The sequence below is a fragment of the Perna viridis genome, chromosome 6 (genome assembly GCF_037379345.1).
Source record: "Perna viridis isolate PV_CMFRI_1.1 ecotype Kerala chromosome 6, ASM3737934v1, whole genome shotgun sequence".
NCBI classification, from domain to species: Eukaryota; Metazoa; Mollusca; class Bivalvia; order Mytilida; family Mytilidae; genus Perna; species Perna viridis.
Window position 1 is genome coordinate 43,083,916 of NC_142450.1, and position 20,467 is coordinate 43,104,382.

Genomic DNA, 20,467 nt, shown 5'->3' on the forward strand with positions numbered 1-20,467 from the left:
GTGTAAACCCCCACCTCCGAGTTAATTCAAAATCTTACAGTTAGTCATACATTTACTTTTGTCCTTATTTCACCTAAATCAAGAATGAATCGAATCATCGTACACCGCACTCCTACCAATAAAACTAACAACATGTATGCTATTTTGATTGCTTTACGAACCATACTGAAAAAAAGGCCAGACACCAAGCATACATAGTCAGAACTTTTACAGGGGATCGGAGAGGAGTTATTTGGACACAATTTCCTCACTTAATATAGTAAATTTAAAGCTCGCCTTTAACAGTTTTAACACTTTTTTGCTTCCAAAGAGAGAGGATCGTCGTAACCACCCGAAACTCCCTTACCTAAGGGTATAGACACTTAAAAAAATATGCGTTTCATACAAGTTCAATGACTGCAACAACTATTGTGAGGTGACCGAGTTTTTATTATGCATTCATCCTAAGCTATCATATAAAGTTATCTACGTTGAACTCATGATAACGATAAGTTTGTTTACATTTCTATACCATCATGTCGGATGTAAATCTCTCAGCAGTTCTGTACAAGAAAGGCGACCTTAGACTGGTAGGCCTAGCTTTTATATCTTAATACATTTCGGCATATATTAAATACACTATTCTGCTGGTATTAAGCACACGAATTAATGGATTGTAAGTTACCTTGGGTAAACGCTCGAAAAAGAACTAGAGATATGTGCACTCGGGTTAAATCTGCTGAGCTATATTTTAATGTTATAATTTCCACTGGATATTTTGTTGTACTCATTTATATATATCCCTTCTTGTAATTAGCATAATTTCGCATTTTTAGGAGGATCGTCCTGTTCCGGAACCTGGTCCGGGTGGTAAGGAACTAAACTCTTAGTCTCATTAACAAAATTTTGTTAGATAGTGCATACACATAATAGATTTATGGTAATCTCCTATAGATCTAAGCACAAAGCGAACGCATTTAAAGTGAAAATGAAACGAGAAAAGTGAAAACTTATCGATGTATATGATGGAATTGACAGTCGAAATATACCTTAAAATAAATATTATATAATATCGAAGTACATGACTTTGCAGAGGTGCAGATTTCCATGCATAAGGTTGGAATTTGTGGTTCTGATGTGAAGTATTGGACAGCTGGTGCCATTGGAGATTTTATAGTTACCGGGCCCATTCTGTTAGGCCACGAGGCTAGTGGTGTCGTAACTAAATTAGGATCTAATGTTACTAATCTTAAAGTTGGTAATTACCATATACATGCTCGCAATATTTCATTCCACGCAAATGTCACATTGATCACAATCACTGCATGACGACAGTTGTAGAATTTACACCAGTTCACTCTTGAAGAATGAGTCATAATAAAATTTATTTCACATTTATTTCTTTATTTCGATGCAAAGGGAAATTTACTAGACGTGATAATTAAACGCAGAATAATGCTTATAAACAAAACAATTCGTCGCAATGTGACACTATTGATTTTCGTTCTTTTAACCATCTTCAAACCGCGCACGGTTCGCCTCAAGATATGGAGGATAGATTAAAATATTTTTCTTATGTGCGTATGGATATGGATCGACACTTTTCTTCCAGGAGACAGAGTGGCTATGGACCCACATGTGACTTGTAGAACGTGTGACTTTTGTAAATCAGGACGGTACAATATGTGTCCTGATCTGACGTTTCTTGCCACGCCACCGGACAGCGGAGCACTGGCTAGATACCATGTACATGCAGCAGATTTTGTCTTTAAGTTTGTACTTTTAGTTCCAATATTTTAGTCCTAAACCTGCAGGCAACTGTTTCTAAAAAATATATCACGATTAAGTGTAAGTGTTTGTAAGAATCAGGCAAAATATGAAAAATTAGAAACATGCATGTCAAAACCCCATCGATCAGACAACATAATATCACTCTAGGATGCTTTCTCTATACGAAAAGTCTATTATTTGATCTCTGCATCATTTTACAGAGCTATCTGCCTTTCAAATGTCCATTTTCAGTGCATCTCAATGGTCCAACATGATATGGAAAATCTTGTCTGTTTTCCTTGATTCTTATGGTGCAAATAGTCAAATTACACTATCAAAATGTTGGGGGGTTTTTTTTCATGCCATGTTTCACCGACTGCCTGATTCTTACAGGGTCTGACACTTAAATACTGCTATTTGATCCGACAAATCATGCTTTTTAATATCCCAAGTCCTAAGTTATGTAGCTATCGAACAGGCGCTAAAAAGGTCATTAGCGAAATAATTTTACGTGCCTATGAATTAACTTTCAAAGCGCTACCAATGTTTCTAAACTGTTTCCAGTATTAAAAAAAAACAACTGCCAGATTCAACAATGAAAACGTTTTTATGGTATACTGGTGTTTATTGAAGTTCTTTGAAGTTCAGATAATTGTTTTGCGAATTATATCCTTGAATTCGTTTGGACTATAACTCAGATTGTGAAATGCTTCCACCAATTGCCATGAAATTTTGATGAATAGTTCTCTTTTGATTTTTAGCTCACCTGGCCAAAGGCCACGTGAGCTATTCCCATCACTTGGCGTCCGTCGTCGTCGTTAACAATTATACAAAACTCTTCTCCTCTGAAACTACTTGACTAATTAGAACCCAACTTGGTATGAATGTTCCTTGGGGTATACTGCATATAACTGATATGGGGATTTTTGATTCGTCGAAAAGCATGGCCACCGTTACTAGAAATAGAACATAGGGGGTCAAACTGTAGTTTTTCATATACCTCTCCTAAACCGTTAGGTTTAGCTGAATTCTGACATAGGATAAAAGTGTTCAGCAGGATGAGATCTATCTCTGGTCAAACTTTGGTTTTAATCCGTTAAGCCATGTTGGAGTTATTGCCCTTTTTCAACGATTTTTGCTATTTTTAATGTTCAAATATCAAAATCTTCCCCGTCGTCCTTAACAATTTTTCAAAACGCTTCTTCTCTGAAACTACCAATTGAAACCAAACTTGGTATGAATGTTCCTTGGGGTATCCTGCATAGAACTGATGTGGGGATTTTTGATTCGTTGAAAAACATGAACGCCGTTACTAAAAATAGAACATAGGGGTCAGACACTAGTTTTTCACATATATCTCCAAAACCGTTAGGTTTATCCAAATTCTTTCAGGAGCTGAAATGATCCATATTATTAGGACTACCAAAATCTTCAGACTCCTTGTAAGATTATTACCCTTGAAAGGGAAAAATGACTTTTTTGTTTAACAGTTTTCAGTCAATATCTTGAAAACTATAATAGATTAAAAGAAACTTTCCATTGTTGAAAAGATCTTGTGATAAGTCCTACCAAAGACTTCTTGAGTCAAAATTGTTGGACAACTTCTTGTTTAATTTATTGCCTTTGAAAGGCAAAATTCAACAAGGTGGGCTATTCAGGCTCCTGGGAGCCTCTTGTTTTATCATACTCTCCAGTAGCAAAACTTTGCGATATACATGCATAGAAATCGTATTATCCATTTATTGTTAAACTATTAAAGGACATGTCAATTCTGGTTAAACATTTAATCACAATCTAAATTCAAAGATGAGTTTTTCCAAATTGGTCCAACTCTCCAGGGATGCCCTTTAGGGATGTATCAATCTGTACCTCGCGAAGTATTTCATAGTGTTAGTGAGGTTAGATAAAAGGAGGCGAAAACGTCGCTTTGTCATTATTTTTAATTTGAAAATGGTAATCAACACTGTAACTTACTTTTTCAGATTGCCAGATAATGTAAGCTTTGAAGAAGGCGCATGTGTTGAGCCACTTTCTGTGGGACTTAATGCCTGTAGAAGGGTTGATGTAACTATGGGCAACAAAGTTTTGATAACAGGAGCTGGTTGGTATTAAAATTGGAAGATCGAGGACTGCTATAAAAATTATCACCAATCAGACAATGCTCTTAATGTTAAGTTGAAAGGACAAATAAATGAAATTAATATCTAAAGTAAAACAACTCAATAATAATTTGATAGTATTTAGAGACTTATCATTTTTCATTGGCAGGGAGTCTCCTCATCTCTGACCAATGAAAACAGAAAAAATATGTATTCCCCTCGAATGTTGATTTAGAACAAAACTACCCCCCCTTCTAGCCCTTCTGAAAAATGAAACCCTGAGGGGCTCTATTTTTTGTAGTCCAAGATATTCTTCAGACAAAATATACTCTCCTTGTTTAAATATCATTTATTTATTGCAACATGTTTAGTTCATATGTTTCCAGGTCCCCGCTTTCCTCCAATCATCTAAGTTGAAGACTATGGACCATTCCCACTCATTTAGTAACTTAATAATATCAATATGTTCGAAAATAAAGGTCAATCTCAATGTTATGGTCATTAGAAAAAATACGAGATCTTACTCACAAAATACAAATTTAATCACTTAGATAACAACCATTACCTCTTTTTCTTTGCTTGGTACAACACGTGTATTTGAACATGGAGGTAACAAAGGTTTTGTTCTTCAAAATTTGACTATAACGAGATTGTACACCCAAGAAAACAGCAGAAACACTGACCCTTTCTGAAAAATCCATATACATGTATATATACATGGGTTGGTTACACTATAAGCTGTGACAAGTTATGACAAATGACACATTTTAATTTTCTAGACACAAAAAGTCACCATTGTTTTTTTTGCAACTTTCGTCATAGAAAGATGATCCCCTTTTTTAATCTTCCACATAAAAAAATAGTTACGTGAATAAGATGACCCACCCACCTTGCCGGTAAAGAACGATATGCCCCTTATAGAAAAAAAATTAAATAAACTATGCCTTTTTAATCGTGTGTACTACATGTACTTCCAAAAACAGGTCTGAATTGTAAGAACTACATTATCATCTTCTGCAGGGCCAATAGGTTTGTGTTCATTGTTATGTGCCAAGGCGTATGGTGCTGCTGCTATCTGTATCACAGGTAAGTTATTTTTTCCACGTGACTTTTGCGTCAGTTATTTATTCATATCATGCATTTTGTATCATTCCAAGTCGTGTCACGCAAACGAAAAAATCCTCAAGTTTTCTAGCATGTTATGTGCTGAAATTAAATAGTTGCTTATGAATATAAAATAAACAAGAAACCGTGACCTTTTTTACTTTTGAGAAATGCGTTAATAAATGTTGTTTGTTAATACAAGATTCCATCTTTTTCTATTTAAGGAAAGCTTAAGGTTACGACAATTAACCAATTGCTGTCAAAATTAAATTCCAGATGTTGATGCAAAAAGACTTGAGTTTGCTAAATCAATCGGAGCTACCCATACCTATCTAATTGGGAAGAACGACACCCCAGAGGAGTTAGGACCAAAAATCGGAGAGATGATGGGTGGAGCTCCTCACCAAACAATAGAGTGTAGTGGGGCTCAATTTTCCGTCGATCTTGCTATTTATGTAAGCAGTGTATTGCTACTCAAACTAGCCGATGCACACGGGCTTGCTCCCACTATCAGATATGCAGCCCGTCTAACACATGAACTCTAGCCGAGCTGCATATATGATAGTGAGAGTAAGCCCATGTGACTATACAAATATTCTATTCAATTCTAATCCTTTCACATTTTCAAAAGCAAATTTGAGTGTATTTGCAGCGAAATGCCAGTATGATCACTTGATTAAGTCAAGTTGTAGCTTTTTTTTGCTCAAGTCACACGTTCTATTTGAAGGTCAACGGACAACGTCAATCCCACTAGGTTACTATGAAGAATACATCTTCCTGCCGGAAGTCGATTAACCATTAATATCATAGCTATATGCTGACTTCCACTTTTGACATGTTTTACTGAAGTTAGCTGATGCAGCTGAACTTCTCATGTATACCAGTTATTTGACAGGCTACAGATAAAGCGTAACCTAGCCTGGTGATTGTTAATGACAGAACCATTAAATTACAGGCTACAAGACATGCAGGCGCTGTTGGTATCATAGGACACGGACCACCAAGGGTATCCTTCCCTATTGTTACGACAGTGGCCAAAGAATTGGATTTGAAAGGCTGTTTCAGATACGTCAACACGTAAGTCACATATTTTTATGAGGAGTAACCTTAAATACAGGAACCAGAGACATGGATCTCCTGGACAACCATTATTGTATTTTGTAAATTTATTTTTTTGTATCAATCATTTATTAGATAGTAATAAATTATTATATTCTGGGTATGTACTGTGGAGTAAGTTCCCCAACATTTACATAATGCAGCTACTACTGACTCATTAAAAATCATATAAAGAAGCACATTGAGCATTCTGAATAGTTACATAGAAAAGTACAGCTTTGCAGTATATATCTTTTTAGTGCCTTTATATTCAAATAAGCTTTGTTTAATTGTATCGATAGTTTCTTAGTAGTTTTAGTTTAGTGTGCAAGGGCCTCAGGGAAGATAAGCTTGAAAAATTGAGATTGAGTATTACAGTTAAGGTTCTATTCATCATATTCAACATCAGCTGGTCAAAAATTTTGGATAACTATTGTACAAACTTTATTCCATTGTCTACTTTTGTAGATGTAACCAATACAAACTACTCTTAATAGAAATCTGTATATTTTACAAACCCTTTTCCTGCTCACAATATATATTAAATAATCTATATTGGATTTTTGTGTCATAAAAAACCAGCCGTTGTTGATTGGTGGAGTAAGAATATTGGACTGAAAAACTAAAGAATACATCTATGTCCTATTAGTGGTTGGACTGAGAGCATTGTCTAACTTAAGCTAACTTGAGGTATGTGAACTGAAGACTATCCTCTTCATTTGAATCAGCTCTTATGTAATGGAGTTTGTATTTACATAAACAAATACATTGTACTGTTATCTATTTAGGTGGCCTACCCTGATAGAGATGATCTCAGCTGGTTTAATTGATGTCAAACCCATTATAACACACAACTTTACATTAGAAGAGACTCTACAAGCTTTTGAAACAGCAAAGAGTGGACAGGGTATTAAAGTTATTATTGACTGTACAAAGACTATGGCATAAGAAACGTCAGTTTCTAGCACTGGACAATTCTCTTTGTAATGGGCAGAGGACCAAATAACCAATATATATATATTTACCATTTGTTTTTTGTAGCTGTGATATTGGTTATAGGTCATTCCCATGTACAGTTCTGTTGTAGAACTATACAGTAATCTTTCCTATTAAAAGAAAAAGCATACTTACAGACAGTTTTAGTCATTTATATCCCTTTATATCCCTACTAAGACAGTTCACAGTTTAGGCTATTGTTATTAACATGTTCACGATGTCTACCTACCAGTCATTTTAAAAATTCTGAATAGTTAAAATGACAACACCCTATGCTACCAGCAGTAATATTATTATAATTATTGGTCATACAGAGATTTTTTTTACATTCAGTAATAGTCTCTTAGGGGAAAGGAAATCAAGGGAACCGGAATTCAGGACTCCCCCTTTTTAATGTCATTTTCAATCAACTGCAGAGACTATTGAGCTTTTTAAAAATAATATCTGTACAGCATCTATCAGATTTATGCACAGACATGTAAATTTTAAAAGATTAAAAGTAATTAATTTTACATGCAAGTTGAAATCAACTACACAATGGGTGGAATCAAGCGCACTCCCCAATTACAGTCACTTTTAAGTGTTAAAGTTAGTTACATGTAAGACATCTGTACATACATCTCCCTTTTTAGCCTATCTGTTCTGATAATAAACTGGAAACACATAAGTAAATGTTTAATTTATTAAAGATCTTCACAAATCCACAAACTAATGTTCATACATAATCACACTACATAGTCTATGTTGATAGTGCTTGGCTCTGTGACAACTTCTTCAGTGTGGCGATACAGTTTGTTATACTTTCTTTTTCCTGAAATCAATAATAAGTCGTGTTAATTTTACTTTTAACTGAGACTATTGTATGCCTTATCCAAGGACTTGTTTAACCAATTGAAGTTTCTTAATAGTACAACTTATGATTCTACACCTAGCGCTTGGATTAAGATTTTCTTTATCTAGTATGACAAAAGAGGAGACCCATCTCCTATATATAGCTAATATAATACAACCATATTGCACAGTGGGAGTCAATGAAGTGTTCTGGTTATCATAGAGGGAATGATATAAAACATCTAATAGATACTGTGGCACTAGAATTTCTAATGAAATCTAATTTGATAGATAAATTTGTTATAACTTGTTTTATCACACTTCTTAGCATTAACAGGGCTCACGCTACTGGGCCATTTGGGAAAAATAGTCACCTTGGGGTTGCTCACTTCGCCCATGATCAGGACTGTACTCTAAAGTAACAGTGATTTGTCAATTATAAATTTTGAACATGATAATTGAAACTCTTGAGACTGGATATTTTAACAAGAGGCTCCCAGGAGCCTGAATTGCTCACCTGGTTGAATTTTGTCTTTCAAGGGCAGTAAATTTAAGAAGAATTTCTATCATAGTTTTCAAAATATTAGCTGAAAACTGTAAAAAAAAAAAAGTAATTTTTTCCTTTTCAAGGGCAATAACTCTTACAAGGAATTATCTGACAACTTTATCCCTGAAGATTTTTGTAGTCCTAATAATGTGGATCATTTCAGCTATTGAAAGAATTTGGCTAAACCTAACGATTTTGGAGATATATGCGAAAAACTACTCCATGTTTTTTGACAGATCAAAAATCCCCACATCAGTTCTATGCAGGATACCCTAAGGAACAATCATATCAAATTTTGGTTCCAATTGGTCTAGTAGTGTCAGAGGAGAAGATTATTGAAAGAAATAACATAAAAAAATAGCAAAAAATGTTGAAAAAGGGCAATAACTCCAACATGGCTTAGGTCTCACTAACCACTTCCTGTCAAATGCCCCCCCCCCTATGTAGTAACAAAAACACACTGAACCTAGACATGTGCATTGTAAGTGCATTATTTGTGTGTATTAAGATTAAAAGTAGTCATAATAAAGCTGAGAATGTGTACTTTAAAATCAAATATGTAATTAACTACAAAAGTGTATGAATACTGTTTACATGTGTGAGTAATTTGCCTCCATGCTGTCAGTTAGCAGAACAGGTAAAAATGTGGATTTTCAGTATTATTTATTCAAGTAAAAATTGTGAAGAATTTCTACAATCATCGTACCATTACCATTAGCATAATGATTTTGGAAGCCTTATTTTCCAAGCTTTGCAATGGTATGCAGCTTTAAGATGTCATTTGTCCTGGGAATTCACAGTGAAACTTTGAAAATTACTTTTTTAATATGTAAAGTAATGGAAACGTTAGACGTGGTTAGTGAGACCTTAACAGATTAAAATGAAAATTTGACCACAGATACATCTCATCATGCTGAACATTTTACCCTGTCAGAATTTAGCTAAACCTAACTGTTTTGGAGATATATACGAAAAGCTACTGTCTGACCCCTATGTTCTATTTTTAGTAACGGTGGCCATGTTTTTCAACAGATCAAAAATCCCCACATCAGTTCTATGCAGGATAGCCCAAGGAATATTCAGACCAAGTTTGGTTCAAATTGGTCAAGTTGTGTCAGAGGAGAAGAGTTTTGAAAAATTGTTAACGACGATGATGGACGGCCTTTGGACAGGTGAGCTAAAAAAGAAATCATTATGGATTAAGTGGGATCAGGAAAAAAAAACAGAATGTTACTGCCTGAAACTTTCGTTCCAGTGCTGCTGAAAGAAAGACAAAATCAATAGGACAATGCCATGCAAGAAGCTTAGCTTTACTCAATCATATATTAATATTGCTGTAATAAATTTGGTAAGGGGTAGAGGTATAGATTAGAAATTCAATTTCATGAATATATGATACAGTAAATCATTCAGTCAGCAAACTGATTTCATTTTGTCCAAAATATTTAGTTACTTACATATGTAGCTTAAAGAAAAAGTAACATGTACTTCAATAAAAGAAAATGAATACATCAAAATGCTTCTTTATATTGTGTGCATGCAAGTAACATACAACACATTTGATTTTAAAAAGCTTTCGTAAATGATGGGCATACACATTCACTTCTCCCTGTTCACTACCCATTTTTCCCTTGTGTCTCTCTGAAAGAAAGGTCACTTTTCCCTGTTTTTCTCAAGTAGCTTGAGCCCTGGGTAAAAGATCTTAATCACTTATAACAGTCCAAATGTTCTGTAAATGAAAAGGAGACACAAATTCCTTGACACCATACCTCCTTAGGAGTAATACTCTTTACTACATTGTTGGTGATCCAGTTGACCATGTGTTCCTGTTCAAATCTTCGCTTGGCATTATCAACTTCCATTTTGTAATCCTATAGTGTTTTAAATTTAGAAAAAATAATCAATTCAGAATGACATGTCTGATATAATGAAATAGTTGCTGATATTGAATATTTTTATTAGATATCTTATTATCTTTTTTTAATACAAGTTTTGCACAAGGATGGCAAAATTTACAACTATTCATATACAATCTAAGATCTATCATTATAACAATGGAAAATTCAAAATAACTTCCATAAGTGGTGCATTGATGAAGTTTATTGCAAGTCTTAATTCATTTATGACTAATATGTTCCTATCCATGAGGAAATAACCTCAACCATGTGGTGCACACTAAAATTAAGGTAATTCAAAACAGACAGAAAAATATTGCATTCATTCCATATAATTTATTCTACTACCAGATTACAATTGGTAGATAGATCATCAAAATTGGTTGATGGTGTCACAAAATTAGGTCTATGAGATGACAGATGTTTTTTACCCATTAGAAAATATGTTTCTTCTGAAGTTAAATAAAATATGTTACATGTTTACATGTACTTTACAAGTTGCTATAAACTGGAACAACGCTAGATGCTGAATTCTGCAATCATATAGTTTAATTGACCAAAACACAGAACTTGTATTTTTGGTTCAGCAAATTATCCATAACAGTTTTAGGAAATACACATTCTCACAATGTCAAGCAGTGTTCTAGGATTCTTATTTCCCAAAACACAGAACTTGTATTTTTGGTTCAGCAAATTATCCATAACAGTTTTAGGAAATACACATTCTCACAATGTCAAGCAGTGTTCTAGGATTCTTATTTCCCGGTACCCGGGGCAAGTGAAATTTGGGTCAGGGAAAGTTAGGTACTTAGTTACACTTTCCTGTGGCAAGTAGAAAACTTCAAATGCTGTAAGGATTTGTTTTGTTAGGAAAGCAGTCATTCACTGTGGGAAAGTTGATTTTATATTGATTTTTCCCGAGGAAACCTCAATTTCTGAAAAATCCTAGAACACTAGTCAAGGCTCCTGTGTCCACTTCTGTCTGGCTCACATGGACAAAAGTGGACACAGGAGCACAGACATTATGAAGATGGGGAAAAATGCTTATGTGCATATGACATTAGGTAGATATGCAATGTAGTAAAGAACACACTTAACTACTATTAACTGTATGAAATTATATTAAAGCATCTTTAGCAACAGAATATTTATATGCCAAATCAATAAAACTTACCAATCGTTTCTTAACTTGTTTATAAACATTGTCCATTCTTTCTCTATAAATGGCTTCCATTTGCATTTCAACATGTTCCTGGAACAAAAAAAAATATATAGTGAACACTTTAAATTACTCTGAGATTGATCATATACTTTTAATTGTCATGGCAGTAAAGAATTTAAGGTAATGTCATAAGGTCATTCAGTAATAAACAAGATGTTGCACCCTTTGTCCTTCTAAGAATACATTAACTTAACCATACATATCAAACCTGAAAATGGGAGACAAAACCTCATACAAAAGCAATACACCAAATATCTAAGCACAAAAATTTCTATTATGTATCACCTAAAAAGTTACTTGAAGTTGAACAGTAGACAGAAGGTAGATGAGGGATAAACCTGAGAAGGAGAGACACCTTAAAATTCATCAAAGCAATATACCAAATATCTTAGCCTTCCTTCCTATAGAAGCTGAGATATATGCCACATAAAATAAGTGTCACAGACAGACAAGGTGAATACAATATAGCCCTACTCTTATGAATGGAGGTATAATTAGTAGGAATTTTGTCTGCCTTAGCTTATGGTCCAGAAAGTGAATAAATGTACACTACCTTTTCAGCTGCAATGAAATCCTGAGTAGCACTGATAGCTTCTTTGGCTCCCTCATACTTAACAACTTCATTGTTTAGATAATCTTTTGTTTCTTTTACTGGCCTTTCAAACCGGTTGTATTCAATTTCCTGTCAATAAAACCAGAATAAGATTACTAATGCAAAGATATATTTCAAAAATAGGGCATCTCATTGGATATTCAATAATACCCTTTCAAAATGGAACTTTTTACATGGCATTACTTCATGTTCATTGTAAAAATATAGATGGCTTGTTTTTCAGTATGATCCAATGAACAATTATGCACAGTTTGAAAAAATCCTTTGATCAGTTCTCAATGATCTGGCAACAACCAGAGGACAGACAGAAAATGGTCATAGAAATAAAGATTGTCACCAGACTTCTATGTGTTGTACTCTACAACTATCATAATCAAATGACATGGATGACCAAGCTTGACTGATGCCATTTGCCTGTAGTCCTAGTTTATTTTTTTATTTTTTAATTTAGTTGAATTCTGTTAAAACTTATGGATCAAGCAAGTAGCTAAAAATACTTCAAAAAAATTTTGGCACTGTCTTCTATAGGTACAAGCTACACTTATATACAAATTAGCCTAACCGAGTTTTTGTAGTTTTGATTATAATATCAACAGCTTTAGATAATATTTAGATAACAAATATGATTTCCATTTGTAATACCTGCCTTTTCACTACTTACATACAAAAAATCTATTACAAAGCATGTTTATAGCTTCCAGCAATTTACACACATTTTCAGCCAAGTTATATCCATTCTTTTTCTGTGACAAAAAAACTTGCACAGGTCAAGGTCAAGTTTCATAAAGAATCTCAATTTGAGAATTTTCTTAAATCTTCCTTCAACATAAACTTTGACAATCAAATCACTTGAAATTTTAGATTTGATAAAAACATCGATTGAGATTTTTCCTGAAACCCAGTCTGATGATGTCCATTACTGTCATATGAATTCTACCAGAGTTCAAACTGTTATGTATATACACAATCCAATAATGTATTAAAAGATACAAAACATCACACAATGTTGTACGATAAAAGTAAGTACAAAGTTGAATATTGTTTTTTTTTTTTAAATTACACTTTTGAATTATGTTCAGGAGTTAAAAGACCCGCACATGCCTAACATGTTTCTTCTTACATTTGTATATGTACTTTTTGACATGTCATGACAAAACTTTTTATTCTGGCAACTATGATAATAATTGTTCACTTACTTTGACTGTTTTGTTGTACCAAGCATTAAAATGGGGTCCTCCCTTGGTGGCAACCAAATAAAAGAATACCATAAAGAACATGACATCAACAACTGCATGCTCTACGACAAATATTTCCTTGCTCAAAATAGTTGCTGCTAATCCTCCCAAAAACACATATGGACCTTAAATTAAAAAAACAAATGCTGAATTTCTCAACAGATAAAAGAACATGTATTCTAACAGATGTCAATCAACCCAAAATCAGGTTATTTTCCTTTTCTATATAAGACTAAGTAAACAAAGTTTATCAAGTGAGAAAGTATGTGTATGATAAAGATTAAACAAGATTGCAACACATAGCCATATGTCCCCCGCTGCCCATAACTCTTTTTTTTTGTAGAATCAAAATCAAGGACCAATATGATCAACTATGTATTGTGAGTAACATGTAAAATTTGAAAAAAAAAATATCTGTACAGTTGTCTCTGAGGAGCTGCATCCACAAATTGTACAAATTCAATAAAAGTTCATAACTGCTGTAATTGCAGTGCAATATCATCAACTACATATGGTGATTATCTTAAACTCTTTCCATGCTGAATTGTTCGAAAAAAATGTCTAGATTTCGATATTTTGCAAATTACATGCAAATTAGTTGCATCATGGTGCTGATTGTTATATAAGTTAAAGGTACATGTAGGTGATCAAGGGGTGGGGTGGATTGGGTGGAAGGTGCAATGTAGTTTCATGCATGGGAAAATGGTTTTGTTACCTGAAAATGGTCATCTATGGTAATATTTTGTTATTGTAATTTGCCAGATGTGAGCTCAACAGGGGTAAGACAGCGTCCAAAATGCAATTTTCAGGGTTCATACACCTTTTTTGTTCCAATTTTCCAGGACTTTTCAAGGATTTTTTTTAAATATTCAATACCCAAAACCACAAACAATTGCGTATCATTTTATAAGTTCTTCAATTATTGTAAGCATATTTATGTATGCCAAATGTTTTGAACACATTCATAAAGCTGGTACATGTATGTGTTACCATGACTTCTAACAGGAGCAAAATCTTAGCTCCTTAAGTTCCAAATTTACCCAGATTAGGCTGCTTTGACCTATAAAAACATTGCACTAATTTTGTGGATATTTTGGCCCTTCAATATTTTTGGACAACGTAGCTGATTCCCCCATGGTTGAAATGTCAATGTCTTTTGCACAGATTGTGCACCTGGCCTATCCTGCACCACATCCCCTTTGAAGCCAATGCTTGTATTCTTCTTATTCAACCCATTTCGTTTGAAAATTACAGTTTCCTGGCATTTTGTTTTATAAGGTCATGATGTTTTGACACTGGTTAAGTCTGGTTCCCTTTATGACATTCACAAACGGAAACCAATCCCTGAACACTTACAGATTATTCCCCCTTGACTTACCATCCCGAATGGGAGATAAAGAAGACAGTAGATTGCTTCATTCAACACTTAATAAAACAATATGTCATTTGAATAAAATTCCATGACATTTCAAGAACTTTTGGCAAAAATACAGGATTCAATGACTTTTCAAGGCCTTAAATTTCAAAATGAAATTCCATGACTTTTCAAAGATTCGAGACCTTACGAACCCTGAATTTTCCCAAAGCCTGTACCCTAAGATGGTCATTTAAGCCAAATAGAGTTAATTACAATACAGTCTTAAGTGGGAAGTCCAGGATTCTCAGAAAGGTCACTCATGTGAAAAAATGAGGATTACTTCGCAGGAGTGGTGAGAGACATCATTCTTCTAAAGATTCCAGGAGAACTTAAGCACCATGGATCAATTCTGTTGTGGTAAGAGGCTGAGAAATGAGCACTACCCTTCAACAAATCACAACTTTTTGTGGCCATTGTAACTCATTACCTCTTGATAAGCTCTGAAGTTCTCATTTTTGATAAAACTCAAATTTAGTCTCATATTAAAGGAGAAGACTATGTTTTTGTGCAAGTCACATATATCCAAACTTATCTGTTAAATGTTCATGAAAATTAAATCGAAAAAAAAAAAATCCTTTTCTTAACTAATCAAGCGACTTATAATTATGGAATTTGAATTTCCCTCGCCTATTGATGCCACCATAATCAGCTGAGCTGTGAGGTCACGAAGTCATTTAGTAAAATGTAAGTAAATAGGTTTACAATTGATTACACCGTCCTAAGAAAGCGCAAATTAAGGACTTTTCCCCTATAATTTCAACCCAATATTATACAGAAGATGAGATTAAGGCACAACATGTAAGCCAATGTTACACAACATTGATGAACAATGGAATTTGCAGATAGAAGACTAGTATGTCTGAGGAAAATCTAATGGTTACTTGGACAAGAACTGAAGAGTGTTTGTGTAGCCGGTCAAAATACTTTTTGAATATTTCTCTTTTATCATTTGTGCATTCGTAAGCTTGACAAGACAGCATGTCTCTGTGATTAGAAAAAAACAGGATTGTAATATTATTAACAGAATATTCTTTGTTTACATATTAATATGCAGTACTTGTATCAGTACCAAAACCAATTTAGTGATGCCACGAGTTAATTGGAAGCAATCGGAAATATTGATAAAGTCTGCTTGTGATCTTCCTTCAGATAGAAGAGTTCTGAAAGATGACTATCCACATATATTTCAAAGATTTCGAATTTTGCATAGCCTTGTGCATTTTACAACAGCACATTTTGCATTAAAGGTTATTCATTTTTGTATACATGGGTATGATTTTTCATAAGAGCCTAACTTAATGTAAAGGTGGTCTTTTCCTTTAAGGTAAATTCAGTCTGCTTGGAGATAAAATCAAATAGTGGTTTTCAAGGCTAAAAATAGCATTGTCATAACCCAAATATCGATAAACAGCCCCAAACTGTATACATATGGTCCCCACATGGTAAAAGTATATACGAGGATTGAAAAAAAAAAAAAAATTTAACAATTCTACTTTCATATTCTGAGCCTACTGTTCTGAAAGAATTATGATAGTTAAGTCAAATCATAAATCCCTGGATTTTAAGTTTAACATACCTGTGACTCCTGTTTTAGAATACAGTGCATCAAACCAAGATTTTGGGATCAGCAAGAATTTAGTTTCTGGAGGAAGATCTGGCATCTTCATGATCGGAAAGTTTTTTGTATCTCTTTCCTTGCCATAATATATATCATTAGCTTTAGCCCATCTATCCATCATTTCCTGCATGTCACTGTTCATTTTATCCCTTCTGATTGTAACAGGTTCTTTACCACCAGCAACTGATGGCTGGACACTTGTACTCTCATTTCTGGACAGTGCTGCTAGTCTTGGGAGACATCTAGAAAGATGATTAAATAGTTGGAAAAAAAAAGATGTGGCTTTTTGTCTTCTTACACAACTTGTGCAAAAAATGGTAAAATTTTAGAATTTTAAGATCATAACAATGTTCATAAACAATGGATATAAAATACATATATAATTATGGATAGTGATTATGATTTCTATTTTATATTATAAATGTTGCCCTTACTTTTGCTTCAATTTATAATAGTTACTTTTGACTAAAATTTCTTATTTTATAACATACATGTTCCAAAGATGCACATTAAGTAAATGCAATGTATGCTTAAATGGTAAATAAGAGATAAGACATTTTATGGTCCAGCACATGATGAAACAACTATGCTTTAAATCACAAAAAGAGTTGTCATCTTCTTACCTTTGAATCACTGCGATCTTTCCAAGTGATCCTACAGGAGAATAAAAACAGGGTAATTAAATATTTAAAATTGATGAAGTTAATAAATACGTAATTCAGAGATTTTTGCAAATGGTGTAAATAAAACAACTTTCGTCTACCCCGGATATGACTTTTTATGAACAACTCAGCGGGTGTCTCTAGAAAAGCAGAGGACACTTACCCTACCGGTGCACCTGGTCCATGATCGCAGATTTTAGTGGAGTCTGAGTTGCTCATTTGCTTTTGTTCCTTTGTATGTATGATTTTAGTTACTTTATGTTCTGTTGTGTATGTCTGTTTTCCATGCCTGGTCTTTGTCCCTGGATTACATTCTTTTGATTGCCGTTATAACCTTGGTTCCCCTGATTACACTATCATATCAGAGTTGGCGAAAAATATTTTTGACCAGTCTGATTTTGATACATTTTGACTTTTTCCCTATACCCTCAACAAAAATATGTGAAAATTATAGCAGGACCAATTGAAATTTTGTCTGACGTAGTTTTTGATTAGACACATTTCATCATGACTGTAAAGTACAAAGTGTTTACAAATTAAAAGCATTATGTAGAATTATGCATATGCCACAAAAACTCATTTAAGAACTCTTTACGAGAGTAATTGTTTATTAATATGAAGAATTTCAGTAGGTCTCCTTCGTGAATATGCAGGTAATCTAAACAACACAATATACTGTGAGTAGTTCTCTGTTCATGGACTTCCATAAGTTCTTTTTTCAAATTGGTCGGATGTTTGAGTTAAAGATGTGCACAGTGCTACTATGATTTTAATCAGCTCAAGACTTGAAATAATATAAAATGGGAATGCTTGTTAGATATTTCCAGTGATGATAAAAAGAATATGCTAGGAAAATATATGTAAATTGGAATAAGTTTGAATTACAAATGTATGCATCAATTTATATTCAAAGCATCAATTTTGCTACTTTCACGCTGTAAAATATTTTGTCAGTCATAATGTCTTGAACACGAGGCCTGCTCAAATAATAATCCTTTTGGTTGACAGTTTTGAAGACATTTCAGTGGGAGCAAAAGAACAGAAATCAAATTCATTACATGTATTTTTAAAATGAGAAATTGATATCAAAAGCTTCTGAGATAACTTCCATTGCCACAGACATCTTCCTACCAGAATTTAATTAGACATGTGTTCATAAATTCCAAATTGCTCCTTTATTTCTAGACTAATAAAAGAACTGTAAACCAGTTTCAAGTAAATTTGATATTAAACAAATTTGGTATACCTATTGCAGCTGTTTAACTTTTTGCTTGTAATGATGGTGATTAGGTAAAGGACCCAAGGCTTTGCAAACAAAATTAGGAAAAGGGTAAAATCAAAATTATTGAAAAAATAATACATCTACTGACTGTGCATGAGGACTATTACTGTCAAGCTCAATATCAGCATGTATTCTAGAATTCCTCTTTCCCATCACCTGGGGGCAAGTGCAATTTTGGTGTAGGAAAGTTGATTACAATAATATTCCCAACTTCCCCTTGCTTGAATTTTCTGAAGGTTTATTATGTTTGGAAAGCAAACAGTTGACCCTCATTCAGTGATTGGGATTACCGTGCGCCATAGTCACATTTCCTCTTAAAATGGCACATTGAGTGACTAATGTGTTGTGTCATGTGCGCGCATTAAGTTTCCATCATGGATGGTGGAGTGTTGTCTACTACTTGTGAATGAACATAAAACATTGTTTTAAAGAATAAAAACAATTTGATAATATCAGAAATGCGTGGACTGGCGGTCCCATTTGAAATTGAAAATGCCACCAAAAAGACATTTTTAAACTAGACCCAAAACAGAAGAAATTATCTTTTCAAGGCCTAAAAAAATATTAATGATGGTAATTACCAGAATCAAACTGCAATTGTTGTAGAAACTAACTTGGCAAAAAAATCCAAATCTGAGTGCTGCCAAACCAAAAAAAAAGACTCTTTGCTATCATTTGTGATAAACTACTTTCATAGCAAAGTTAGGGTCTAACTGATGGGGGATCTGTGGATTACGATAAAGCACTAGACAATACATTAGAATAAAAACTCAAAAGAAGTGATTTGATGTAACAATTAATTGACACATTAATTGTTAACTCTTAATAAACATTTGATCTGCAGTGTAAATTAAAGTTGTTACTGCTAAATTTGGTTTTCAATATCTATGTCTAGCCGGCCTTAGCTGCTATTCCAAATTTTGTCCCATGTTTTTTTTTTAAAATGGCCCATTGACATTGAAAATGTCCCACTGAATTGAAGGGTAAGGGGGCCATTGTCCCATTGGCAAAATTTTAATCCCAATCACTGCTCATTTCAAGTTTTCCTGTAGAAACCTAACATTTTGAATAATCCTAAAACAGAACAGCAGACACATTTATAAAAACCGTAATCTTAAAGAATATTTTCATTGAAAAAAGTACATGTCTGCTACTGTTCCCTTTCAAAGGTTACCACCTCTGCCAACTCTCGCCTCTTGCAACTTCACATGTGTTTATGATTCAAAATGTCACCATACCAAGATATCTCATCAAATGATAAAAACTTCAATAAAAAATTAATTTTTTGTAACAAATAATTGAAATATGATTTCAGCATACAGGAATATGATTCTGGAATTGAACTAGGTAGGTGTGACATTCACGATTTCAACTTGGAAGTCGTTAGAGGCGGTTGAAGGGCGGTACCACAGATGTCCAACTTTTAGAATGGCACGTTTTGACCCTAAACCAACATATCAATATCCAAATAAAAAAGAGGGGGGTTGCAGGGTCAGACTCCGAGGAAATTCGGACTAGTGCAACAACTGACTTGACTTGGAATATTTTGCTTGTCCAAATAATCATGCTGTCTTGCAAGGCTATTTTTTTTTAATTTTGCTAAGTCGCCTGTGAGGCTTAAACGCCAGTTTTTTTTTAAATGTGTTATCTAGACTAGTCTGCTTACACATTCGCCGGTTTACGGGTTGGCATTGATGATCGAGATACTACTACTAGTACTAGCGAGATAGAGAGCATGTTGGTGTCTTGTTGAAATAAAGTGCGACACACGTCACAACAGCACCAAACAGAAATATATTGGGTAAGACTAAAACAAAGTTAAAGGGTTAATCCGAAGTAAAATATACAAAGGGTACCTGATTTAGATGCGAGGGTCGACAACATTTTCGGTTCGACCTTCGAAGGAACCACTTGCCGCAAATTAACTGAAGCCCGGATGTGACCTCTATGTCACAAAATATATGAGTTTTGTTAAAAGATATCTTTAACATTTTAAAACTTTAGTTCAACTTTTCATTAACAATTCTGATGGAAATGATGCTTTAAAAATTTTTAATGAAAAAATGTGAATGAACATAATTTTAATGTCGTAATAATTC

At 33.9% G+C, this 20,467-nt stretch overlaps 2 protein-coding genes across 3 annotated transcripts; one reads left to right on the plus strand and one right to left on the minus strand.

Moving 5' to 3' along the window:
- Positions 1–445: 445 nt before the first annotated feature.
- On the plus strand, positions 446–7,182 carry LOC148615070 (sorbitol dehydrogenase-like). 2 transcript variants are annotated; one of them, XM_088589728.1, is made up of 9 exons: positions 446–569; positions 816–849; positions 1,073–1,237; positions 1,592–1,751; positions 3,732–3,850; positions 4,869–4,934; positions 5,229–5,407; positions 5,908–6,029; positions 6,839–7,182. In XM_088589728.1, exons 1-9 carry the CDS (start codon positions 516–518, stop codon positions 6,996–6,998), a joined length of 1,059 nt encoding a protein of 352 aa, XP_088445854.1. In that variant the 5' UTR covers positions 446–515; the 3' UTR covers positions 6,999–7,182. The 2 variants fall into 2 exon arrangements, with proteins under 2 accessions (XP_088445854.1, XP_088445855.1); XM_088589729.1 differs by lacking the exon at positions 1,073–1,237 and having other exon boundaries at positions 464–569.
- Positions 7,183–7,714: 532 nt separating this feature from the next.
- LOC148615071 (ATP synthase subunit b, mitochondrial-like) lies at positions 7,715–20,306 on the minus strand. Its single transcript, XM_088589730.1, has 8 exons — positions 20,225–20,306; positions 17,048–17,078; positions 16,383–16,666; positions 13,351–13,514; positions 12,095–12,223; positions 11,494–11,571; positions 10,194–10,295; positions 7,715–7,857 (listed from the first exon to the last, which is right to left on the minus strand). The coding sequence occupies exons 1-8, from the start codon at positions 20,250–20,252 to the stop codon at positions 7,786–7,788; spliced, it is 888 nt and encodes a 295-aa protein (XP_088445856.1). The 5' UTR covers positions 20,253–20,306; the 3' UTR covers positions 7,715–7,785.
- Positions 20,307–20,467: the final 161 nt, after the last annotated feature.

Coding starts and splice junctions, on each gene's coding strand:
- LOC148615070 (XM_088589728.1), top strand. CDS start 516: ATGTCGGATGTAAATCTCTCAGCAGTTCTGTACAAGAAAGGCGACCTT. Junction 4,935..5,228: donor TGCTGCTATCTGTATCACAG/GTAAGTTATTTT, acceptor ATTAAATTCCAG/ATGTTGATGCAAAAAGACTT. Junction 5,408..5,907: donor CCGTCGATCTTGCTATTTAT/GTAAGCAGTGTA, acceptor ATTAAATTACAG/GCTACAAGACATGCAGGCGC.
- LOC148615071 (XM_088589730.1), bottom strand. CDS start 20,252: ATGTTGTCGACCCTCGCATCTAAATCAG. Junction 17,079..20,224: donor GACCCTCGCATCTAAATCAG/GTACCCTTTGTA, acceptor ATTCTCCTGTAG/GATCACTTGGAAAGATCGCA. Junction 13,515..16,382: donor TTCTAAAACAGGAGTCACAG/GTATGTTAAACT, acceptor TTTTAATTTAAG/GTCCATATGTGTTTTTGGGA.